This window comes from Pygocentrus nattereri, chromosome 5 (genome assembly GCF_015220715.1).
Source record: "Pygocentrus nattereri isolate fPygNat1 chromosome 5, fPygNat1.pri, whole genome shotgun sequence".
NCBI lineage: Eukaryota > Metazoa > Chordata > Actinopteri > Characiformes > Serrasalmidae > Pygocentrus > Pygocentrus nattereri.
The window spans coordinates 23,496,284-23,523,738 of record NC_051215.1 but is presented as its reverse complement, the minus strand read 5'-3'; the positions used below and the strand labels follow the sequence as shown (position 1 = coordinate 23,523,738).

At 40.1% G+C, this 27,455-nt stretch overlaps 1 protein-coding gene across 1 annotated transcript in view; it reads right to left on the bottom strand.

The window, feature by feature from the left end:
- The window catches only part of fam83b (family with sequence similarity 83 member B), a 39,573-nt gene extending 12,399 nt beyond the window's left edge, over nucleotides 1–27,174 (bottom strand). Inside the window, exons 1-2 of the mRNA XM_017694138.2 lie at nucleotides 27,023–27,174; nucleotides 21,070–21,575 (exon numbers count right to left, since the gene is read on the bottom strand). Coding sequence (XP_017549627.1) covers nucleotides 21,070–21,537 — 468 coding nt within the window. The 5' untranslated portion in view covers nucleotides 21,538–21,575; nucleotides 27,023–27,174. The remainder of the gene's footprint in view (nucleotides 1–21,069; nucleotides 21,576–27,022) is intronic.
- Between the last annotated feature and the right edge of the window lie 281 nt (nucleotides 27,175–27,455).

Here is a 27,455-nt window from a genome sequence, read left to right as displayed (position 1 = left end):
GCCTCCTACTAGTCATAGCAATCATGATTAAAGCCATATATCACACACAGCTGTGACAAGCAGAAATATGCTTCACCTGCTGTGTACCCAAGACTTCTGTGCCCCAGGTATCACTTCATAAATTCATAAATAAGGCAAGAGCCAAAATGATTTTTAATTTATGATGGTCATAAGATCTTCAGAAAGTGATTGTCAGCATTAATTTGAATGCAACAGTGTGCAGTTCAGTGTGCATAGTCAAATGCACTAGTGCTAAATGAGTTTCTGGAGAGTGCATATGAGCTGTGGGCATGGTGGGGCCAAATTAAGTCTGCAAGAGTGAATGTGAAGGTGATTTCGACATGCCGGTACATGTGCAGAAGCTGCGGTATGATTAATACTGATAACTTCTTTTCAGTTTTCCATTCTGACAGCGTCGCTGTTTTGACAGCTTCACCGCACTTGCTTCTCTTCATGCCCTCGGAGTACTAAACTGGGTGCTAAGATGTCAACTCAACTCTTATATTTATTATTTATTTGCTTATTTGTTCATTTATGGATGAGATGATCAGGTCAAAACTTTGCAATACCAGAAGAAGTCTCTTAAGAAAGTGTTTGGAAGTTTTTCTGTCTCTCTTCTGCTTTTTAAAAATAACAGAAACTTAGTCCTGTCAGTCAGGTTTGTCATGTCTGCAGCTGGTGCAAAATGCAGCCGGAAGGCTCTCGACTGGTACCAAGAAAAGGGAGAGCATTATGGCTGTACTTGCGTCATTACACTGGTTGCCAGTAAAATATAGAATTGAATTTAAAGTGTTATTATTCGTTTTTAAAGCTTTGCATGGCTTTGCTACAAGCTATATCTCTGACCTCCTCTGCTTATATTTCACCTCACGAGTCCTACAATCTAAAAGCAACAGAGCCTTTTCTATTGCTGCCCTAAGACTCAATCAGTCTTCCACTATTCATAAAAGAATCACCCATATTAGAGGTTTTCAGTCAAATCTAAAAACCCATCTATTTTCCCAGGCTTTTGAGTCTTTCTGATGATTATACACTCTGTATCTGTTCTATTTTGGTTGGTTCTGTCTGGCCAGTGTAGCTCTATTCTGTTCTATTTTGTTTTAAGGTTTTTATCTGATTTGTTTTGTAGGCATGTTGTATTTTCTTTTCTATGCTCAATGTATTGTGTAGTTTTGATTAGTTAGTTGTGGTTATTTTAATTAATATTATTGTACAGCACTTTTCCATCCATCCATCCATCACCTTCCGCTTCTCCGGGGTTCGGGTCGTGGGGGCAGCATCCTAAGCAATGAGGCCCAGACCTCCCTTTACCCAGCCACTTCCACTAGCTCCCTGGGGGGGATTCCGAGGTGGTCCCAGGCCAGCTGGGCGATATAGTCACGCCAGCGTGTCCTGGGTCTTCCCCGGGGTCTCCTCCTGGGTGGACTTGCCTGTGACACCTCCCAAGGGAGGCGTCCAGGAGGGATCCTAACAAGATGCCCGAACCACCTCAACTGGCTCCTCTCGACGTGGAGAAGCAGTGGCTCTACGAGTCCCTCCCGGATGACTGAACTTCTCACCCTATCTCTAAGGGAGAGTCCAGACACCCTGCGGAGGAAACTCATTTCGGCCGCTTGTATTCTATCAGACCCTCAACCTTGTCTCGACGGTTGTGCCTGGTACACCCCCACTAGGAGGCATTTCAGCTGGCTCCTTTCAATGCGGAGGAGTAGCGGATCTACTCCGAGCTCCTTCCAGATGGCCAAGCTCTCAAATGCAGTGTACCTGCCACCCTGTGAAGAAAGCTCATTTCCGCCATTTCTATTCACGATCACAATTCTTTAGGTCATTACCCACAGCTCATGATCATAGGTGAGGTTCGGGATGTAGACCAACCAGTAAACAGAGAGCTTTGCCTTATGGCACAGCTCCCTCTTCACTACTACAGTCCGGTACAGTGACCGCATTACTGCTACTGCCTGTCCCAGACTGTGGCCGATCTCACTATCCTTCTTCCCACCACTCGTGAACAAGACCCTGAGATACTTAAACACCTCCACCTGGGGCAAGCCCTTTCCTCTTACCTGGATTGGGCATGCCATCCTTTTCTGGGCTGAGACCATTTGGATGTGCTGATCCGCATACCAACCTCTTCACAGTCAGCTGCAAACCGCTCTGGTGAGCTCTGGAAGGATCCATGTGATTCAGCCAAAAGAATAATATCATCTGTAAATAGGAGAGATGCCACCCTCCAGCCTCCACACATAATGCCCTCGAGACCTCGGCTATGCCTTGACACCCTGTACATGAATATCACAAACAGGAGTGGAGACAGGGCACAAACCTGCGGGAGTCCAGCGCTTACACTGAAAGGGTCCGACTTAATGCTGAGTATATGAAGACAGCTCTCACTCTGGGAGTACAGAGATCGAATGGCCCAGAGTAGTAGCCCCGAACCCCATACTCCCAGAGGACCTCCCACAAGACATCTCAGGAACACGGTCATAAGCCTTCTCCAAATCCACAAAACACATGTAGACTAAGTTGGCAAACTCCCATGCCCCCTCAACAATCTGCGAGAGGGTGAAAAGCTGGCCCATTGTTCCGTGGCTGGGACAGAATCTGCATTGTTCCTTCTCAATCTGAGGTTCAACTATCAGTGAAACTCTCCTTTCCAGCACCTTGGCATAGACTTTCCCAGGGAGGCTGAGCAGTGTGATACTCCGATAGTTGGCACACACCCTCTGGTCGCCTTTTTTAAAAATGGGGACCACCACCCTGGTCTGCCAGTCCAAGGGTACTGTTCCTGAGGTCCATGCAATATTGCAGAGGCACATCAGCCACGACAGCCCCACAATATCCAGAGCCTTAACACTAGAATGACTAAAACTACGAAATTTTTTTTGTAATGGAAACAAGCCCCACTCCCCTGCTGTGAAGCGATATTGTCTTGGTAATGATAATATGTTGGAAGCACCAACCCCCATGCTCATAGAAAGCTCCTACGACTCCCAAAGCATCTAACGTGACAGAACTTGAAGGTCAACTTGAAGTTACAACCCGAGTGCATGTTACCGATCCTACAGCGCGACGGACAGTTTGTAGAATCAGTTTCAAAAGTTATAATTCAAGGGCACGTAGTAGCAATGGATAGAGCAGTGGCAAATTCTCTAAGACTGCAAGGGAAGCTCAGCTTCCCCTAAAATGTCAAAAGTTAAATGGTCGAATACGTATAGTTGTGTTAAAATTTCATTAACTACAAATGCGTCAGAAGGTGAGCGTCTATTCACTTCAACAGGACTGCATGGAGTGGGTTTTTTCATTGCTTCAAAACTCCCCGATCATTGGATAAATGCCATGATTTTGTCCCGCCCCCAGACACTGAGCGTCTCTGGGGGTGAATGGCTGTGGCTGGGCCTGTCTGGAAGCGGAGCTTCTGCGAGATGATTAGAGGATCAGTTGAAAGGCTGAATCCCATTTTGATTGACAGCTATTTTGACCTATTTACGTCGAAAGACAAACTGAAACCCATTTCTTGGTATTTGCTTGGTGAAATTACTTGCACACTTCCATTGTCCATTGTGTAAATAAAACACACTCATAGTATTTCCTTGTTTCAGTTAAACATAATTTCAACATTTCCTTGTTTTCCTGAGTTTAATTTCGTTTCATTAGTTCATTTAGTCAGTCGTTCATGCTGTCGGCTAGGTCGGAGTAAACTACCCAGCTAGCAAGGTTCACATGATGGCAGACAATGCTAATACTGTCGACCTGATTTTGGCAAATTTAGCAGTGCTGTATAACTGTATCCAAAAATGGTATTTATAATGATAGATATATATACTGATAAAACAAATACATGTAGTGCAAAACATTTTTATTTTTAATTTACTGTAGAAAATCAAATATACTGATGATAATGATATGCAGATATTACACTAACAACAACAATCAGTATGTTATATATTTATATATTTACAGACATAGGGAGAGAAAGACAGATGTTACTAGTAGTACGAGTAGGCTTTCTGGATGAACCACAGAGCTGTGCCTCAGTGCTTCTCTGTGAATTAACATAATAAATGTTGACTTATGGTCCTCCTAATTGCTGACAAGAAGGAGGGGTGATGTCCTGAGGATCCTGAAATCTCAGTCATGCTAGTGTTAAGCATCTCTGGACAAATCTCATCCACCCCCGGTGCCTTGCCACTGAAGAGCTTGCCAACTACCTCAGTGACCTCCACTCCAATGAAGCTTGACATGGTCCTGACTCCCGTGAGGCAGGCATGTCTTCTGGATTAAGGAATTCTTCAAAGTGCTCCTTCCACCGAAAGACAATACCCTCACTTGAAGTCAGAGTTTCTCCACCCTTGCCGAATACAGCTTGTGTGCAGCCATCCTGACAACTCCGGAGTTGCCAGAACCTCCTTGCAGCTGACCGAAAGTCTTTTTCCATGGCTTCAACAAACTCCTCCCACACCCTGGATTTTGCTTCTGCCACCTTTGCAGCTGCCACTTTTTAGCCTGTCGGTACCTATCTGCTGAGTCGGGAGTCCTTCAGGCCATCCAGTCACTAAAGGCCTCTTTCTTCATCTTGACAGCCTCCCTCACCACTGGTGTTCCACCAAGGGGTTCTTGGGTTACTGCCCCGACAGGCACCCACAAGCTTTTGGCCACAGCTATGCCTGGCAGCTTCCACAATGGAGGTTTTGAACAGGGTCCATTCCCCTAACTCCATGTCCCCTACCTCCCAGACATGAGAAAAGCTATCCCAGAGGTGGGAGTTAAAATCATTCCGAACAGTGGCCTCTGAAAGTCGTTCCCAGCACACCCCTACTGGGTCTGATCATCAGTCTTCCTTGCCATCTAATCCAACTCACCACCAGGTGGTGATCAGTTGACAGCTCAGCATCTCTCTTTACCCGAGTGACCAGAACATATGGTCCAAAGTCAGATGAAACGACAACAAAGTCAATCATTGACCTCTGACCCAAGGAGCTCTGGTACCATGTACACTTATGAACATCCTTGTGTTCCAGAGCCAACACTGTAGGTGGGGGTGAGCCCAACTATATCTAGTTGGTACCTCTCAACCTCCGCACAAGCTCTGGCTCCTTCCCCAAAGGTAAGGTTGCATTCCACGTGCCAAGAACCAGTTTCTTCCACAAGGGCCTAGGCCACCAAGGGCCCCCTGCAATCTCCCACTGCCTGTGCAGTGCTGCACCGCTCCCCCATGCTGGACCTTGCGGGTGGTGGGCCCACATGGTCTCCCCACATTGCTTCTTTGGGCTGAGCCCATCTGGGTTACATGGGCTGCCCGGCCACCAGGCACTCGCCGGGGGACACTGCCCCCAGGCCTGGCTCCAGGGATAGGTGATTAACCTGCAATTCTTTATGCTGCTGAGCTCTTGTTGTGTTTTCCAGGTAAACCTTATCAGCTCATTTCTAAACTAACAACTTCATAACCTGACTAGCTGCATTTCCTGCTATTATTTCATCCTAACATCTCCTGTTTTCATTTGGAAACATATATTTCTGTCTCAGACATAAATGACATACAATTTACAGGCATGTCTAAGTGTAGCTGCATCATCCTCACTAGGCTTACACACTCCGTACTGACCTGCTGTTTACTTATTGCTATTGTGATTAATGAAATCTGATGGACCTCAGTGCAGCTCCCTTCACTCATAGAACAGAAGTGACAGGATGATGCATCCGGTCAGTATCAATCTCTGACCCCATCCACACCTCTGTAATGACCCATTGTAGAAAAACAATGACATATGCCAAAAATTGCACTTCCTGAGTGACAGGATTCGTCCTGTTGTATCTACAACTTAAATCACACTGAAAAGCTGACAAGCAGTCTGGACTAGGTCTAGACTTTTCTAAAGGGCCCATATCACAGTAAAATACATTTTACTCACTTTTGTGTTTCTGTTTTGTTTTTTTTTTAGATCAAAGAGTTGGATGTAATGTTTCCACTCCCTGTTGCACATATATATGGAAACTAAACTGAAAAAAACAATGTTTTTTTGTGATGTCACAGAGACAAATATTTTTACATATACCTGCTTATTAACAACGAGGTTATAAGGAGCCTGAACTTCTTTTTGAATGAAGCACAATACCTGGCAGCCAATCAAAGCAGAACTCAGTTACATACAGTTCCATGCAAAAGTATTAGACCCCCTCAGTAATAAAGTTTGCTTGGTCTCATAAAACCACCTGTGGTATATATATACATATATATATACCACATACTATATACATATACACATAGGTGTATAGATGTAGGCGTTGAATTAAAACTACAATTATTGTAGTATTACTTTTTTTTTCTTAGCATATATATATATATATATATATATATATATATATATATATATATATATATATATAATCTAAGGTGACTAAATACTTTTGCACTGTATAGTATATCAGTCTTTAAGGCACAGTAACAAAATTTGTTAGATCTAAGGGATGAAGAGAATGTCAGAAGTGGTCATGCTGTTGTTGCTACCCACACAAACATTGTCTCCCCTCTGAGGTCCACTTATAATGTGGGATATTGGCCCTTTAAAGGAACAATTTGATCAGAAAAGCTAATTAAAGAAAGTAAATAGCTACCAATTGACATTCTGCAAACACAGTTATACTAATTTGTGGTTACTGGCCTCCATACACTGTTAGCCATTTTAGTATGTTTAGTCAAACTATCCCTTCAATGACATCTATTACACATTTATTGCTCTGGTTCATGGCAACATGGCATTGCTCTTCTTGTTTTGAGTTCTACAGTTTTGAGATGAGACTTTGGCCTAAAATGTATTTTTTAAAATGTTAACCGTTATGGGCTATAAAATAGCATTTTAGTCTGATTTAGCACTATTTTACCATTTTTAGCATTACTTATAACTTATAAGACGTGAAGCTTCACTGATTTTTCAAAGATTCTCCATAATTAAGTAGTTGTAAGATGTAAACAGTCATTCAGAGTGGTTTGGTGTGAAATTCTCCACTCTAGAGTCAGAATTGTACACAGTGGCAGTGATAGGAACCAGACGTCCACCTCTAAAAGCTCCCTCACAGAAATGTATTACATAGTTATAGGCATATGATATGTCTGATATAATCATTTTATGGTAGTATTTAGAGCTAAAATGTATCAGTCATGGGCTGGAGGTTAGGGATCCAGCCTCGTGACCAGAAGGTCACCGGTTCAATCCCCAGAGCCGACAGCACATGACTGAGGTGTCCTTGAGCAAGACACCTAACCCCCAACTGCTTCCCGGGCGCTGCGGATTGGGCTGCCCACCGCTCCGGGTAAGTGTGCTCACTGCCCTCTAGTGTGTGTGTGCTCACTAGAGTGTATGTGGTGTTTCACTTCACGGATGGGTTAAATGCGGAGGTGAAATTTCCCCATTGTGGGACTAATAAGGGTCACTTAATTAATAATCATTTTAAAAACATTCATGGCAGGTAAGGTCAGGCAAAATATTATTTTTTCCTTTGGTCCTTGATTATTTTTTTCTGATTTATTCTAAGTATTTTATTATCATTAGTATTAAATATAAAACTTAGTAAACACATGTAGGTTCACAGGTGGTTCAGGATGGTAAATAAAATGTGTATATTTGTGTTGTAGTCATGGTGACCCCTGGTTCCTATCACCACCACTGTAAACAAAGTCAGTTAGTTTCTCTACAATGAATCCTTTTACATCAGACCACTCTGAATGACTCTACATCTCAGCCAAAGAATTATGCAGAAGTTTGGAAAAATCAGTAGACCTGGAGTCAAACGTATTAAACTTCTCTCCAGATGCTCTTCTTATTTAAACCTCTCCTGTCAAAATTCAGCACAGTACTGAAGTCACCCAACCATTACAGTAATCAATTCTTTATCATTATTGCAGGAGGTGCTGTGAATGCACATTCCTGAGCTGAAAAGAAATGCTCTCGGGTTACCGCCCCAGTAGCAAGGCCATCTGCATGCATGTAGCAGAGCAGCGTTCTCACAGACACACCCAGACAGCTCAGACACTCCTATCTGTCTGAAAGCAGAGGGTGTGGACAGATAAACTATTGATGCACCATTTTTTTCTTTATTTATTTTGTCTTCTTCTGAGTTTGTTTATGTTTAGAACATTTTAAGGTGGAACTGTTGCTAGGGAGAGACAATCCCTCCGTCATTGATTCAGAGAGTAGTTGTGTACCTGGCCTCATCACATTAAACCATTTAGGTTCCATTATCTTTAAGCAGATTTTCACATTGGCATATGAAGCCATTTGTTTATATAAATTCAGAAGATTATACATACAGCAGAGTTGATGAGTCTGGTCAGATGTAATATTTTGTGTAGTGTATTGATTCTTCTCTAACAAGGTTGATGTGGTTATCAGATAGCGCCACAGTTTACACTGACTGGCACATCAACATGCTATTTTAGGAAAATGAAGCCACTAAAGTTACAGGCCTGAAATCCTGGCCCAAATTCAAAAATTGACAAACATAGTAGGGATGCACCGAAAATTTAGGGTCTAGATTAACAGCACAACGTTCCATGCTGGTTCTGTGGGTCTTAGTAGATGATATGTTACATTTTTCCCATTTATGACGTTTGAATATTGTTATGTATCTTAAAATAGTTTTGCAGCATAATTAACATATATGGACTGTATAGACTGAGAAGTCTACCCTTGGGGGTAGTTGTGGGCTGGAGGTTAGGGAACTGGCCCTGTGACCGGAAGGTTGCTGGTTTGATCCCCCGTGCTGACAGTCCATGACTGAGGTGTCCTTGAGCAAGACACCTAAGCCCCAATTGCTCCCAGGTACTGTGGATAGGGCTGCCCACCATTCCAGGCATGTGTGCTCATTGCCCCCTAGTGTGTGTGTATTCACTAGTGTGTGTATGTGGTGTTTCACTTCATGGATGGGTTAAATGCGGAGATGGAATTTCCCTGTTTGTGGGATTAAAAAAGTACCACTTAACTAGTGCAATAGCTTAATGCAAATAAAAACATAAAGCAGTGGCTTGTAAATCCATTTTGATGTCTAATTTACCATTTCAACTTGTTTTTGTAAATATATGCTAATTCTGAAATTGGAGACCATGATGATTCTCTGATGGACATCACCACATGAGCTCAAGAAAAAACTTGTTGTCACTGCTGTTACAACTGTACTACACACAGCGGAAGTCAAATGTCTACAACATCCAGAAATGCTGCTGACTTCTCTGGGCTCGAGAGAAGTCAGTGTTGTGAGTTGCTATCTAATCTAAGTCAACCTTAAAGTTTGTATGTGGAAATAATGGACGCATGTTATCTAAGTTGAAGAAAAAACAACCATCCAAATTGTTACATGAAGTTATAAAGCTAAGGTTTGTTGTGGTATGAGGTGGTGATATTAGTGGTTAACTTGCATATCTGTGAAAGCACCATTAATGCTGAAAGATATACACGTCCTACAACACTTGCTGCCTTTTAGACACCATCTTTTTCTGGGACATCCATGATTATTTCAGCATAACACATTAAAGCCACATGTTTTATAACAGCATGGCAGCATGTGTGGGTGCTAGCCAGGCCAGCCTGTCTCCTATTCAAAAAATGTGTGGTGCATTATGAAGCGCAAAAAATGACAATGAGGGCTAAAGGCTTATATAACAGAAGCCAAGAAATTACACCTTCAAAACTGGATCAGCTGGTGTCTCCAGTGCTCAAACAATTATTAAGTGCTATTAAAAATAAAGGTGATGTAACACAGTGGAAAACATGCTACCATTCCAATATTTTTGAACTACACTTCAAATACAGATATGAGCATATATTTATTATGGCAAAACACAGAAAACGTTTTTTTTGTTTGTTTTGTTTTCAATTTAATATCGGTCAAACAGATTTAACTGCTCCCTTCTTTTTGCTTTTATTAGCATTTCACAAACCATCCCAACATTTTTGGGAACTGAGCTTCTACATACAACTCATGTATTTAAAACAATAGTGAGTAAATGGGGTTTCGCATGACATGAACCTTTAAGACAATACATGTAGGAAGGGAGAAAAAAAATTGGGAAAAGCTAAAGCAGGAATAAATGATGGGATCGATACTCTGAGAAATCTGTACATGAAATCTGACAAATATTTCATGAATCGCCTGGTTCCATCAGGTTTTGACAAATATTTCAAGCTCTAGCAGCAGCATACACTCAAAAATATTTAGGCTACCATACAAAAGTCTGTTGCACACATCACAAAGAACAGATCTGCAAAACACACCCTTTAAAGCTTCATTTCTGGTCTCTGGTGTGAGTTAAGTGTAGCTGTGCTCCTCAGCAATGAATGGTATATACTATATAGGTGGTGGAATGAACTCCCACTGGCTGTCTGAACAGCAGATTCTCTTGCTGTCTTCAAACGTAGACTGAAGACTCATCTCTTTACACAGCACTTAAATGAGCACTGAATTATAAGCTGCACTTATTTTATTGTACTGCACTGTGTTTTGTAGTTTATTGTATTGTATCTTATTGTTATTGTATTGCATTGAATGGCACAGAGTTCTGCGTTCAACTCAGTTTCTTTTTCTCTTGGTGTCTGCAGTGACATTTTGTTTCTAGCAGTATCTGAGCTCAGGACTCTTTTCTCTAAACTATTGGTAACTAGCAAAGATACTTTCTCTAGATTGACAAAGCACTTCTTGTAAGTCGCTCTGGATAAGAGCGTCTGCTAAATGCTGTAAATGTAAATATATGTGGAAGCAACACTCTTTGAATAGTTTGATGGTAAAACTGGCTTTTTCAGGTTACCATTACCAAAGCATCACAGCGCTAAGATGATCCTAAATCTAGCAGTATACTTCAAACAACAAAGGAACATCAAAACCGCTCTGTGCAGGAACGTAACCATGTGACAGGTCTCACGAGGCATCTGGAACATTGCAGCTAACACTGTGTTTACAGTGTTTATTCAAGTCTTACTACCTCAGTAACTGCTGTGTTCATGTATGTTATCTGACTGTGGGACTCAAGATCACAGCATGTTAAATATCTCTGCATCTTATTCTCATGACATCATGTCCAGAAATGTGTGCTGTGTCAGCGCTGCACTGTCCTGTCTGTTTACTGTGTCTAATGTCTGTTTAATTTATCCTATTTATTGTATTGTTTTTAGTTTCATTTTTTGTTTGCGCACTTACATCTGAACATTTGCACTCATGTTGCATCCTGGAGGAACGTAATTTCACTCCACTGTGTACTTCTACATAGATGGAATGACAGTAAAGCCTCTTGACTTGACTTGTCTTGACTTAGGTGTGATGTCGTATTCATCTCTATCAGTCACATGACTTTTTCCCATGCAGCAGCCGCGTTAGTTACTGAGGCGACGAATGAAAGGAAAAGTGAATATAAGTACTGAGAAAAACAGAAATATGTCCAAAAATAAAAAAATATCTGGTCTTGATTTAAAAATGGATAATTCTGTCCAATAGGCTCAAACTGGACTTTAGACTAAAATCATTTTGCTTCGATTGACACTTTATCTTAATTATGTTTACTTTATTAAAACAAATGATTGAACATTCAATTGTGTTACTACCAAAACAATCATAACAGAACCAAACTTTACCAAATATGTCAGTAGTGACTGTTTCAGTAGTGGCTTGATTTTGCTAATTTTGAGCTCAAAAATGCGGCCAGTACATGACACAGGTTTGAACAGATGTTCACACATAAAATCATCACATTTTTCATTAAAACACTAAAAAATAACTTAATTGCAGCAAATCTGTGTTTCACTAGTGACAATTTGTAAAGTTCCTCACTGATTTCAGACTTTGGGACACATTTACTTCAAAACAATGGAATCTAACTGCTCACCATGTGGCCATGAGGGACAGGGATGCAGCCTGAAATGCAGGGGTAGGTAAAAGGCTAAAACTCTGTGTTTCAGTTCTGACATGAAAAAAAGGCACAGCATTTTTTGAATAAAGTTTGTTTATTTCAAATCTAATTAATAAATCTAGATCATTCAAAAGTTTTTAAAAATTGCATTGCAAAAATACAAAAAAATGAATATTATTTTTATTATGTGAGTGTAAATTTAGGAGTGAGAGTGATCTATGTAGCTCCCATTAGTTACTTGATTAGATGTCTTGAATATCACAGTCAGTTGACACACAGGCTGGAGTTTTTTCCTGTTCAGACATGAATGCCAATCTTACTGTTATGCTAATAAAACACTTTAGCAAGACAATTAACTCTACACTCATCTCACATTTAAAACTACATGGGTAAGAGCAGCTAGAACCCAAACAGAACATTTACAGACGCTTATGTAGTCATGTTTACTACACAGTCTGTCTGCTCTGTGAAAGCCTGAGCATTATTAAAGGAGCTACTCACACTGCTACTTTAGCGTTGGGCGAGCTAGCGGCGCAGATTCACAGTAGATACAAACTGTATGTGACATTATGAATGAAACTGGTCTGGTTACTTTAGTCAACAGTCTAACATTAGGCAGCATTTAGGCCAACCACTGCGATTAAGATCATGTTCTGGCCAAAAGTCTTATGACGCAAAGCCTTTCTGTAACAGTTAAGCTGAAGTCAAGGCTGAAGAAATTCATCCTGCTTAAAATGTGTCACTCATTCCCCTTCTAACTCCAAGGTTGCTGGCTTGTTGGTTGCTTATATTTCTCTCGGGGATTTCAGCAATGCAGTGGGTTTGATTTCAGAAGTGATGGGAAAACTTTACGCTGCTGTTGGAACAAAACTTCCTCCATCTCCATTTTTGATGTTTTTAGTTTTTGGCATAATTTAAAATTTATATTGTATGTATGTTTTATGATGCCTGGAGCACAAGAAACAACCCAAAATGATTTTGAAAGAAGTCTGGTTCCATTGACTTACATGAAAAGTAAAGAAGGGTTTACTCCTGTTTACTCCTGTAAAGTTACATTTTGAAGATAAGAGGTTCTGTTTTCCAACAGTAGTGATATATATATATATATATGTGTGTGTGTGTGTGTGTGGTGTGTATATATATATATATATATATATATATATATATATATATATATATATATATATATATATATATGTATATATATTTAAAATATGTGTATAAAACAAATATGTCAGTAGTGACTGTTTCAGTAGTGGCTTTATTTTGCAAAATGAGTTAATATCAATAAATATATATATATATATATATATATATATATATATATATATATATATATATATATATATATATATATATATATATATATATATTGCTTTGTCCTTTCCACTTTTTTGACGTAAATCTTATATATTTTCACTCTGCAACATAATAAAATTTAAACTGAGCAGTAAACATATAAACCTTGTCAATATCACTGTGTATCACTATCCCTATGAACCTGCCAAAAGTAAGTAAACTTTATTTATATAGCACTTTTCTAAGACAAAGCCACAGTCCTTCATAATACATTCAAAAGTCAAAAATTAAACACACACACACAGATAAACACATTACCTATGATCAAATCAAAAAAGCTAGAGAATAAAAGTGAGTCTTTATAAGTAAGAACTAGTACTTTAAAATCAACCCTGAATCTTACTGGTAACCAGTGAAAAGCACTGGGCTGATGTGCTCCCTACATCCAGTTTTTGTTAAGAGCTGAGCAGCTGCATTTTGGACCAACTGAAGTCTTGCCAAAGCTCCTTGACTGAGGTAAGTATATATAGCATTGCAATAGACCAAACGATGTGAGACAAATGCAGGGATAATTTCCTCATAAAGTCCTCAAAAGACAAACGTCTGATCTTGGCAATATTTGGCAATGACTGAACAAGTAGCTCAATATGCACTGAAAATTGCAAATGATACTCAAAACAACACCCAGATTTCTAGGAAAAACATTAACTCTTGGGCTGACTGAACCAAGAGCCTTCTGCAAATCCCTAGGAATGCTGTCAAGACCAATGACTAGAACCTCTGTTTTATCCTCATTTTCCAGTCCTTAATAGCGTCAATGCACTTAATTAGATTAGCTACTCTACTAAACTCATTCCAATTTACAGAAAGATACAACTAAAAAAGGAAGTGAAAACAAAATAGGGCCAAGAATGGAACCCTGGGGTACCTCACATGTAAAAATAACTACAGAAATTATCATATTTCCAGTAGACACTGAAAACTTTCTACTAGATAAATAAGAACAAAACCAACCTTGTGCAGTCCCTATGCACCCAAGCCTGTTTTTCAAGATATCATGATCCACTGTGCCAAAGGCTGCGCTAAGATCAAGCAGCTCTAAAAGACATACCTCCCCAGATTCAGAATGCATTAAAATATCATTTTAAATTCTAACCAGAGCACTTTCTGTACTCTGCTTTTGGTGAAATCCAGTTTGAAAATTAACAAAAATGCTGTTAGCTTCCAAAAGGCTGGAATTACGTATTCTGCAGCTATTTGCCCAAATTTAAGTTCCATGTTAAATTGAGCAGAAGTTTCAATCAGCCACCAGGACAGGCACCTGAATGTAAGTTTTGCACCATTTAAGGCAGAACATGACGTTTGAATAAGAAGCCAACTTCAGCCTTGGCGAATTTCTAAAATTCTTTGTCTCATTCACACACTCAGATGCTGCTGGAAACTGGAAAATATTCGTCACTCATGACTCAGTAACAGCTTCTCTATGGCTTGTTTGTAATAGTTTATGCTTTACATTTTAATATATTAAACACAAAAAAATTGTGCATTAAAATTAGAAGAAAAAAATGCCACATTAAACTGTCTTCTCTGTAGTGGACATGTTCACTTATTCTGAATTGGAGAATTAACAAACCACGTCATTTGACCAGAGAGGTTTAAACTTTTGCATATATCTTTATATCAGCCTTAAAGGCACAGTAACAGAAACACCCTGAATAATTGTAAGTTATTATTAGAGGTTGGAATATGTAAAAATGACATGTAAATGAATTTAAAACTGTTTTTCATGCATTTGATTACAACCATCACAAGTAGACCTAAAAATGCAGGACAAATGTAGGATATGGCCTCTTTAAATCTGGAGAAATGATAAATGTCACAACTGGACTGCTTGACAGTTTAGGGTGAAAGGTATCCTCAAAAAAGGTGTATATGTCCTACAATGTTAACATAAACAACAACAACAACCCAATTTCTGGACAGTGAGTGAACCTTATCAAGCATTCAAAGTGATGTGGAATCTGTTTTGGGCAAATCAGCTGGGATCTGTTTTACTCAGATATAAGCTGCTGGAAATACTGAAAGCCTGTATTGGAGAAGCTTGAATAAAGGAAATGTGACTGCCTTTGATGCGTTTGCCTTTCTGAAGACAAGGTTCAGCATCTCATCGTTCATGGCCTCACGACAGCTGCTGCTGTTTTCTGTCAATGTCACACTTTAACGTCTTCAACTCCTTGAGACCACCGGTGGTTCCAAAATGCATTTGGTCATATTCTTCATAACTTTCATATTTCATAAGCTACATTCAGAAGGTGGGTGTCTTATGAGGCGGTAACTCTTCTTTCCAGTCAAATAGATGGTGATGTCATTTTAAACCCTTATAATAAAAGAAGCTGAAGTCAGTTTGTTTTTCTACTGAAAGTCGACCCATTAAAATATTTAAATATTAAAATAATACTTCAGTCAGTTACTGAATAATTTGCCTTATGAGTTGGTCACGAAAATTGAGACGGACAAACCAAAATGCACTCGGAATGTTTGATGAGCATTCAGAAATGCCCTTAACGTTTCCCCCATGTTATGAATATTAGAAGTTATGGTTTGTAGATGAAAATACTGAAAAAGTACTCATGATTGTTGTGCTCAGGTTGGGTGTCTTCTCGCAACTGAGCAGAGCTAGAGCTGGGAAATAAAATGAGGAAGAAATGTTTGCTGCGCACAGCATCCAGCTGAGGACAGCATGCAGCAGAGCCGTTTGTTCTCACTCTGCTTGGCTTGTTCTGGTCAGTCACACTCAGTATTCTGGCAGTAAGAAAGAAAATAATAAATCCTACAAGTGCCAGTGATCTATATCCAGTTTTAGCCTAGCTAGTGCACTCAATGAGGAAACCATTTCTCTGGGGTATTTGAATGAGCATTGTGAGAAAGACTTTTTTTTTAATTTGTGCAGAATTGCATGGTCATAAATAAACATTCAGAGTGGTTTGATGTGAAATGGCCAGTTCTAGAGAAACTCAGACTCAGGATTGTTCACAGTGGTGGTGATAGGAACCAGACGTCCACCTCTAAAAGCTCCTTCACAGAAAGTTATTACATGAAATGGCTATGAATTCACTGCCTGATGTCTGAGATGTTGCTTTATGACAGTTCTGAAAAGATTTTGACCTACAACATATTTTTAGAAAGATGCTCATGGTGGAGGGATAAATGCAGGGTGCTGTGAGGCAAATTAATCCCCAAAGACAATGCATTATTTCAGATTCCCCACTATTTTACCATCAGCAACATTCCATATAACACTTGTGTAGGTTCACTGGTGGTTCTGGATAGTAAATAAAATGTCTATATTTGTGTTGTAGTCATGGCGGCCCCTGGTTCCTATCACTATATGAAGTCTATAATGCTGCCCTGTGGTAGAGGGATTAGCTGAGCCTCACCACAAGCATTTCAATGCATGAATGTCCTGACATTATGTGCATATAACATATAAATTTGAAATTTGAACTTGAACCACCACTGTAAAGACATCGGAGTCTCTACAATCAACCATTTCACACCAAAGCACTCTGAATGAGTTTCTTTACATCTCAAACACTCAATTATGCGGAGATGTTGCAAAGGAGTTCTCTTTTTAACTGAAATTATATTAATTTTTACATAAAGAATCAACAAACATATCCACATGAGACAGACTGGGAAACCATTCAAAGTCAAAGTGTTGTTTCACAATATTGTCTTTCTGATCATGTATTTCTTACTGAAGTAGTTGCATGTTTTGTCTTTTAAAACAATTACACATGACAATCCATCTATAGATGCACAATCATCCTGAAATGATGTCAGTTTCATCAGATAATTGTTTATTATTCAAGGGTCGGCATTAGATAGATAATTAATTATATATTTATGGCACTCTGGTAGAGCAGACATTGTAGGTGACCCTGAGTTACTGCACTGAGATACTGCTCTTCTTCTTCTTCTTTCAGCTGCTCCCTTTAGGGGTCGCAACAGCGGATAATCTGCCTCCATCTTGCCCTATCCACTGCCTCCTCTACTTTTACACCAACCATCTCCATGTCCACCTTCACTACATCCATAAACCTTCTCTGAGGTCTACCTCTTCTCCTTCTACCCGGCAGCTCTATCTCCAACATTCTTTGCCCAATATATCCACTATTCCTCCTCAACACATGTCCAAATCATCTCAACCTGGCCTCTCTGGCTTTATCTACTAACTACTCCACCTTCACTGTCCCTCTGATCTGCTCATTTCTAATCTTGTCCATCCTTGTCACTTCCAACGAAAATCTCAGCATCTTCATCTCCACCACCTCCAGCTCAGCCTCCTGTCTTTTAGACAGAGCCACAGTCTCCAAACCATACATCATAGCAGGACGCACTACTGTCTTGTAAACCTTCCCTTTCACTCTTGCTGCTATCCTTCTGTCACACATCAGCCCTGACACCCGTCTCCACCCACTCCATCCTGCCTGCACCCTCTTCTTCACTCTTTTCTACACTGTCCATTGCTCTGGATGGTTGACCCAAGATATTTGAAGTCATCCACCCTTATGACCTCTACTCCTTGCATCGTCACCTTTCCACCTGCCTCCCTCTCATTCACACACATGTATTCCGTCTTGTGTCTACTGACCTTCATTCCTCTCCTCTCCAATGCAAACCTCCACCTCTCCAGATTCTCTTCCACCTGCCCTCTACTCTCACCACAGATTACAATGTCATCTGCAAACATCATGGTCCATGGAGCCTCCTGCCTGACCTCATCTGTCAACCTGTCCATAACCATTGCAAACAAGAAGGGGCTCAAAGCTGATCCCTGATGTAACCCTACCTTCACCTTGAAACCATTTGTCACTCCAACTGCACACCTCACCACTGTCTCACTATCCTCATACATGTCCTGCACCACCCTAACATACTTTTCAGCTACACCTGACTTCCAGTACCACAGTTCCTCTCTTGGCACCCTATCATATGCCTTCTCTAGATCCATAAAGACACAATGTAGCTCCTTCTGACCAAACTGCTGCTTACTCATCTGAACCTCTCGCCTTAGCCTTGCTTCAACAACTCTTTCCTATACCTTCATGGTGTGGCTCATCAACTTTATACCTCTGTAGTTACTGCACCTCTGCACATCACCCTTGTTCTAAAAATGGGGACAGGTCCACTACTTCTCCACTCATCAGGCATCCTCTCACTCTTTGTTAAACAACCTGGTTAAAAAGTCCACTGCCTTTTCTCATAAACATCTCCACACCTCCACAGGTATGTCATCTGGACCAACTGCCTTTCCATTCTTCATCCTTTTTAAAGCTGCCCTCACTTCCACCTTACTAATTCTCTGCACTTCCTGATCCACTATCTCTCCCCCTGTTGTCCTCCTCTCTCTCTCATTTTCCTCATTCATTAGTTCTTCAAAGTACTCCTTCCATCTACTCAACACTCTCTGTTCACTCACTAGTACATTTCCCTCTATATCCTTGATTAGCCTAACCTGCTGTACATCCTTTCCAGCTCTATCTCTCTGTTTAGCCAAACGATACAAGTCCTTTACTCCTTCTTTACTGTCCAGCCTCTCATACAACTCATCATAGGCCTGAGCCTTTGCCACCATTCTTTTCGCTATGTGACTAGCCTCACAGTACTCCTGCCTACTTCCTTCATCTCTCTGGTTATCCCAGACAACTTTCCTTGTCTTCTTTCCTCTGAAGGAGGAAAGGGCCTGTTGCAATTTTTCCCTGAACTGCCTGCAACCATCCTCCTCCTTCAGCTTCCACCATCTAATGTCGGTCTTCACTCTCTTCCTCTTCTTTGTTTCCAATCTCAACCACCCTATGCTGCCTTGCTACACTTTCCCCTGGTACCACTTTACAATCTCCAATCTCCTTTCAGTGGCATCTCCTGCTAAGGATATAATCCACCTGTGTGCACCTCCCTCCACTCTTGTATGTCACCCTGTGTTCTTCCCTCTTCTGAAAATACGTGTTCACCACAGCCATTTCCATTCTCTTTGCAAAATCTACAACCATCTGACTTTCTGCATTTCTGTCTTTCACACCATACATACCCAGCACCTATTCATCCCCTCTGTTCCCTTCACCAACATGTCCATTGAAGTCTGCACTAATCACTAATCTCTCCTCTCTAGGGACACCATCTACCACTTCATCCATCTTACTCCAAAATTCCTCTTTCTCCTCTGCATTTTATTAATTTGACTGCATTTCTAAAACTATTCAAACAGATGTCACATTTCTCTGTGAGGCTAATCCACTTACATTTAGTTCCAAATTCTACATTTCATAAACTCAGCATTGGCAGATATGTACATGAAAAATGTCAAACACCGGCATCAGCCTATGATTCCTGTCACAACTCGTTTTGGCTCTGAACTCTCTTTGGACTCACACGTCTCCAGATCACATGTCTCCAGCCTCACTCTTGCACTCCAACCAGCACTCCAGTCCCCCAGAGTACTGATCTGTATCACATGTCCTTCTCTGATTAGTTTAGTTTTAAGCCTGGGTTTGTAGATTGCAAGGTATTGGTTCTTTCCACAGAGCTGCTGAGCACTATTTCTGACTGTTCCTGCCTTGCCTTGTTGATTTACCTGCCTTTTGCCTAATCTCTTTTGGACTGTCGACCTGGTTGTGTTTCTGTTTCTGTGTATTTGGCCCTTTCTGGATTTCACCACTGCTTGTGACCCAACTATGATTGTAGATTCTGCTTTCACTAGCAAAGCCTTTCATTTACTTTTTTTAACTACAAGCGTCTGTGTCTTTCTGTCACATTACAATTCCCATACTGGAGCATCCCTATATCCATATATGAAGTGTACTGAGCATAAGGAGAGATAAAACTAAAGATGGACCACTGTTACATTTTACATAGCAAAATCTAATATATAATTTTTTGTAAACATTTACATATTTTCATACATTTTCATACATCTCATCTAGAACTATAATGGTAGGTGAATACAATGTTAGGAGTCTAGCCCAAGTACTGTTGTTGGTATAGCTGTTGGGTTTGTGCCTGTACAAGGAATCAAATTTTCGATTCTCCAAGTGTTCTCCACTATGCTATGCATTCAAGTGAACACTGGTGACTACATTCATGTATGAGCTATAAACAAAGTTAAGTGATTGCTTTTAATTATCAGCTGCAATCCCAATATCAGATCCATAGAAATATGTAAGTTTTCCCATTTATCTGTGAATAATATATATCAGCCACACTGGTTGAATGCAAGTTTGGGCGATCCTGGTCACATTACAGAATACACTTATGCGCTGTTTATGAGCTTAATTTAATGCAAAATGATCTGGTACTATTGACTTAAAGGTTTTCTTCAGACAACAGTTTTCATAGAAAGAGGTTGCTGTCTTGCTGTGCTTCCTGGACAAAAATGAACACAGCTCTAACAAAATCAACTTAACTCTGCCAGAATCAGTAGCTTTACGAACTGCTAGACCATATTTCCTGCTGCCGTCCTCTGTTCTCTACCTGTAGTTCTTTGTAGGGGAATAACTGCTGTTGATGATGTCCACATCTCACATTCATGCCTTGGTGCTGTCATCAGTCACCTTGCAGACACTATAGTCATCTGTTGTTTACATATAAACTCTAAAAAATAAAGGTGCCCAACAGGTTTTTTGGAGCAACACCACAGCAGTCATCAAAAGCAGTCTTCAGTGGTTGTTATTTGAAGAACTATTTAGGTGAATGAGATGTGTGAGTGTGAACAACTTCCAGATAATATAAAGGTCCCATACCAAAATAATGTCATCAAACCAAAAGCCATTTAGGAGCCATTATTTTCAGAAGTGTAGCACTGGGCAGTGACGTAGCATTACCTGTCTGGCATCCTGGATGTGTTTCCTCACCACCTCCTTGATGGTGGAGCTGTTTAGTCTGGGTGGATGGTAGAGCAGATCAATGTTGGTCTGGAGCCTGCTGTGAATAACCTCGGGCCATCCCAGGTCCAGGTCAGGTGGAGGGGCATCTGAGTGTGTGGGCCAGTATGTCCCTGTAGAGGCCTCCTCGTCTGCTGGCCGTTCTACTTCCTCTGGCTGGACGCAAACAGGTAGCTGCTCCGCATTCTGGATGATGAAGCTGATTTCGTCCTCAGAAAGGAAACTCATTATCTTCTCAGCTTTGATAAATTCCTGATACACATGTTTGCCGCCACTGACCAGAGAGTCAATGGCCAGCCGATAAGACTCTTTGTAATGGGGCTGGATGTAATCCTCAGGCTTGAACTCTTCCTTCAAAGAGGACAGCAAAGATAGATTGGATTCCATTGTAGCTGGGGCGTGGATCATTACTCTCCCAATATGGATGAAGCTCAAGAGCTCAACACCTAATAAACAAAACACAGTGTTATAAAAAGAATTCCATTAGTTTATGTGTAATTAAGTAACTAAGTTAAACCCTATGAAATGGGACGACCCTAAAAAAAATAAAAAGAGCATCACTTCATTAACAGCTACCAGCACTGCTCTGTAGGCAACCCTGCCAGTCTGCAGTGACAGCAGAGGAGGGTAAAGTTCAGCTCCTCACTGCTGGGCTTTCTGTCACGCCTCAGGTGGACTCGGATGCTATCTCGAGACGGCATCTTGAGATCACATGACTCGGGACGAGGGCCCGCGTCACTACCAGCGGTCGCAGTCTCCTGATTATTGATCAGACACACCTGTACAGGTTGACCTACTTTGGCACTATTTAAGACTGGTCCAGAGTAGGGTTCAGTGTGAGGTACTGCTTCTCCACCGTAAGAACATACTGAGCGATTTCTATATCTCCTATATCTCCTATATCTCCTATGACTACATGTTATGACCCCTTTCTCTCGTTCCTACCGACTTTGTCTTTTGGTTTCACCCTTTTGTACTTTAGCTGGCGGTTTTTGGCTTTTTCATGTTTTGACTTGGAACTGGTTTGTGTGGATTTCGAATGCTGTCTATCTATGAAATGACTTTGGCTTGAAATGCATTTTAAAATCCATATAGAGTGTTGTAAGGCAAAATAGCCCCCAAAGAATTTTTTTTTCTGATTTAGCACTACTTTACCATCTTTAATGTTCCATAGAAATACATATGTAGGTTCACTTGTTGGATTCTAATAGTATAAAGGGGTTTATTCATATAGAAGACATCATGACCACTGGTTCTTGTCACCACCATGGTAATGAACTCTATAAATTTCTCAACAATGCCTTACAGAAAAGTGTATAAAACACATGGTTTTTGCACATTTCACATGTTAAGACTGTGTTATTACTTCACATGTGAAATTGTGTTTTCTATGGAAAACAATTGTGATTATGTGAAAGCCGTGGTTACTTATGAACACATATGGTTTTTGCACACTTCACATGTTTTTCACACCAAAACTGTTTACATTTGAATAACATGGCAATTTCAAAAATTGGGTGGAATTCCCCTTTCGGTATGATGAACAGGTGCTGTGAAAGCAAATTAGAAATCATTTTTCAGTGAAAGCTTGTATGGCTTCACCTTTTTTTTTGTCTAGGCAACAAATGGAGGTGTTTGCTTTGAAGTGGACTGGATCAGTCAAAATATTGACTTTCGTCAGCTGAGCCAAGAGACAATAAAACACAAAGAAAACAAAGACTTGCTGACACCTCGCTGGGCTTTTGATATAGTGCTCAGAAGTTGTGTATCTCCTGGACGCATAAGGCTCTAAGAATAGCTCTACAGAACTTAGAGCCGCCTGACAAAATGACAAACGTCCAAAATGACAAACGTCCAAAATGAATCACAATCACAAGGTAAAAAGTTGCATAACATGGAGTTACCAAGAAAAAGGGGTGACTCATTTAAAAAGCATTAAGTAATTAATTTGCATTAGCATTTACATGTCATTGTTTTGTCAATGAAAAGTTTTTACATTTTCATGGATAATTGCAAATTGCAATTCACTATAAACTTAAAGGGATGAAAAATTATATCCGAATCATATCAGCATTGAACTAATGTTTAGATTTGATATTTCAAACTGATATTTGATGACATATTTATTGTACTCCAGGGACAATTTCACAGAAACGACTTATCTCTATTTCCTCATATGTAAACAAGTAATCAAAATCATGTAAATTAAAAAGCAAGTTAGTTATCCAGCTCTGCAGATTATATCAGAGGTGTCCCAGGCTGAAATTATCACCCCCTAGTATGTGTTGCCATTTATGAAGGCTTTAGTATTTCTCCAAGAGTTTGGATGCTTCTGTACAGTCCTAGTAGAACAGCATGTTTAGGTGATGTCATTTCATATGAATCTGCAATGTCTGTAGGTTTGCAAGTCAATATACAGGGAGATTCACTCGAAAGAGGCCCAGAATATTCTGTTGTAACTTCCGTTAAGATGAAGCAATCTGAGCCAAAAAAATACACTACATATCCTGCCATATGTGTAATCATTTGCATTGCATGCGATGCTGGAAGTGATCTCCGTTTCTGTTTACACATTTCGAAACATCAGCAAGCATTAGAGAGGTTAAATATGACAACGGCTGTGCGGCGGCTACCTCATCATTATGACGCATGGGCATCTCAGCTTGTTCGAAGCTCCATATACTGAGGAGCACATTGTGAGAGTTATTACAGAATATTTGGGGCCTCTTTCAAGTGAATCTCCCTGCATATATCGCTGCTGTTCTTCATGACATTTACAGACAGTGTAAGGGGCAACAGGCATTTTCAAACACTTGAAAGAGAGACCATGGGCTGGATAGGGAACCAGCCTTGTGACTGGAAGGTTGCCGGTTTGATCCCCAGAGCCGACAGTACATGACTGAGGTGTACTTGAGCAAGACACCTAACCCAACTGCTCTCCGGGCGCTGCGGATAGGGCTGACCACTGCACTGGGCAATTGCCCCCTAGTGTTTATGTGTGCTCACTAGTGTGTATGTGGTGTTTCATTGCATGGGTTAAATGTGGAGGTGAAATTTCCCCATTGTGAGACTAATAAGGGTCACTTAATCTAATCCAAATATGTATGTGTGTGTATATATATATATATATATATATAAAAATCTACAATATTTTTGCTGACCATCTAATCAGAAGAAGAAGAAAGTAATAGAAATTTCTTGAAAATACCTCTGACAGGGCAACAAAATTAGAGCCCTGTTGGGTGACATTTGGTTAGCTGAAAATAACCTGGACCTGTTTGATTCTCACCTTAACATTTTGATTGGAGCTTACTGGGGTCATTTAGGAAAGTTGCACAGATCCAGTCTGAATCAGCCAGTCAAATAACAGAAATGACATTACCTCCTCTGGTAAAACTAATCCAGGTCTAATGCCCTTTTTAGATGAGATTAGTTTTACATGAGGGTTGTGTGATTTTTATCAGCATTTATGAGTTATTTTAGAATACGCCCTGTTCATGAAATGGGCTCAGAATTGTTCACAGTGGATAGGAACCAGACATCTGTTATCCAAAAACTAACGCTACCTCACAGGAAGTCCTTACAAGACATGGTTATGAATACACTACCTGACGCCTGAGACACTGGTTTACAATAGGTTTGTGAAACGACTTTGGCTTAAAATGCATTTTATCCAAATAGCCCCCAAAGAAAATGTTTATTTTTCAGGTTTAGCACTATTTTACCATGTTTAATGTTCCATAGAAATACTCATGCAGGTTCACTTGTTGGATTCTAATAGTATAAAGGGGTATATTCGTATAGTAGACATCATGACCACTGGTTCTTGTCAACACCATGGTAATGAACTCTACAAATTTCTCAACAATGCCTTACAGAAAAACACATGGTTTTTGCACATTTCACATGTTAAGACTGTGTTATTACTTGTGAAAAATGTATGATCACATGTGAAATTGTGTTTTCTATGGAAAACAATTGTGATTATGTGAAAGCCGTGGTTACGTATAAACACATAGGGTTTTCACCACCGTGGTAATGAGCATTTTGATGCTTTCACATCAGTAAAGAGTGCCTTTTACCCTCTATAGCACAGGCAGTCGAAATACCTAGGACATATTAATCCTGTAAGAACCAACATATTGGTAAAAACGCTATCGAAAAGGAGTTTCTCAAGTAGTGAGGCACTTGTAGAAACATTTACTTGTGTTTCTGTGGCTAACATCAAGCTGATATATGACCTATATATGACATATATCTCATATGTACAACGCATAACGTAAAAATTGCAGAAAAATTTTGAATTTACGTGGTGATGTTGACTGTTGGCTGTGAATTTACAATCTAATAATAATGCTAATCACGCAATGCTTCATGGCATCAAATTTTCCATTACTTTAGTTACATGTAAAACTAATCCCGCCCCAATAGTCAAAAAAGGAACTCAGTTTTTTTTAATTTCTGGCTAAAAGTCATTAAACAGAGTCATTCAGAGCTGTTTGGTGTGAAATTCTCTGTTCTAATGAAACTTACCGAGTCAGAATTGTTCACAGTGATGGCGATGGGAACCAGACGTCCACCTCTAAAATCTCCCTCACAGAAAGTTATTACGCAAAGTGATTATGAATTCACTGCCTGATGTCTGACATATTGTTGCTATGATAGAATTGTAGCCCAAAATAATTTCTAGTAATTAATTTTAAACCATTCATGGTGGAGGGATACATATAAAGGTGCTCTAAGATAAAGTATTCCCCAAAGAAAACTATTTTACCACCATCAATGTTACATAAAGTTCAGAAGATGTGTTCACTGCCGGTTTTGGATAGTAAATAAAATGCCAATATTTGCATTGTAGTCATTGGAACTGCTGGTTCCTGTCACCACTGCTATAAAGACATCAGTAAGTCATTAGTCAGTCAGTATGTTTCAACCATTTTACAGCAAAACACTCTGAATGCTTTTGTTTAAATCTCAACCACTGAATTATACAGAAAGTTTTCAAAATTGGTGGAATTTCCCTTTGAGACATAACCGTTGAAATTCTTGTAATCGCATTACAGTTACGGAGTTAATAGTAATCCATTACTCGTGGTACTCACGTCTCTCTATATGAACAATGTCAGTTATGCATGATGCATTTAAAGCATACATTTCCTCTTTGTAAATTATTCGTGTCTGGGCCACAGCGCAGTGCGAGCACAAGAAGCTCTGCAAACTCTGTGAACTGTCAAAGCATCTAATATGAAACTGATGCGTAAAGATGAGAGAAAGCTCACCTACACAGGCCTCACTCAATTTTCATTTACAAACTAAAAACTCTGTAAGATTTACATTTAACTCTGAAAGATTTTATTTCAAAGCAGATATTTTGACCGTGTCTATTGCTCACAGCTCCCATATCTTAAAACCGATGAAGGAGAATGTGAAGGTGGACGCTCGTGTAAAGAATGTCCTGGTGTTCCTCTGGTACACAACATTATTGTGTCAAACTGTCTACTTTAGCGGATAGGAGCACAAAAGCTTTGGAGAGTGAGTCCTAAGCTGACATGCTTGTTACATACATACAACTGTTTGCCAACTACTTTCCATATTAAAGGCTTCATGAACTGAAGCCACAACTTGACAGTGGAATTCAATTCCAGAGAAACAGGAATGTTGCAGACAAAAGGTGCTGAAGGAAGTGACATATATACATATAAACAGTAGCTTTACCATATGGAAGAAGCTAAAGAAGGAGCAGAAGGAAACAGATTGCAGTTAGATCATGAAGCATGGAATTCACCCCTTTATTTCCCTTTAAAATGTCCCATCACCCTGTTAGTCAAATATGCCATCAGTTACTCACTGCTTGCCTATTTGCACATCTAAACTTATGTTTTTTACAACTTACTTGAGCTGTCAGTTATGGGGAAATCTCCCAGCGCGTTGGCGGTGCATTCTTATCCGGGGTTTTTCAGAGAGATTAAAAAAGTGTGTTGAAAAGCAAAGTGAAGTTTCTCTACTGGAGAGGGAAGGCAAAAAAAAAGAACTGAAGACATCACAACATGAGGAGTGCTGGGAAGCCGAGCGGGTGGGGATTCAAGTTTTCACATGCAAATGTGGAAAAAAAAAAAAAAACCTGAAATGCTCTCCCTGGCCACAGGCTAGGAACCTGTTTGAGCCACTCTTAGTCACACCCTCTCTCCCTCTCCCTCTCTCTCTCTCTCTCTCTCTCTCTCCCTCCCTCTGTCCCTCTTCCTTGTTTGAAAGAGTTCAGAGTTCACTCTGATATGGCTGACAGCTCTTCTTCGTCTTTTTAAGATTATTTATATCGTCTTGTTTTT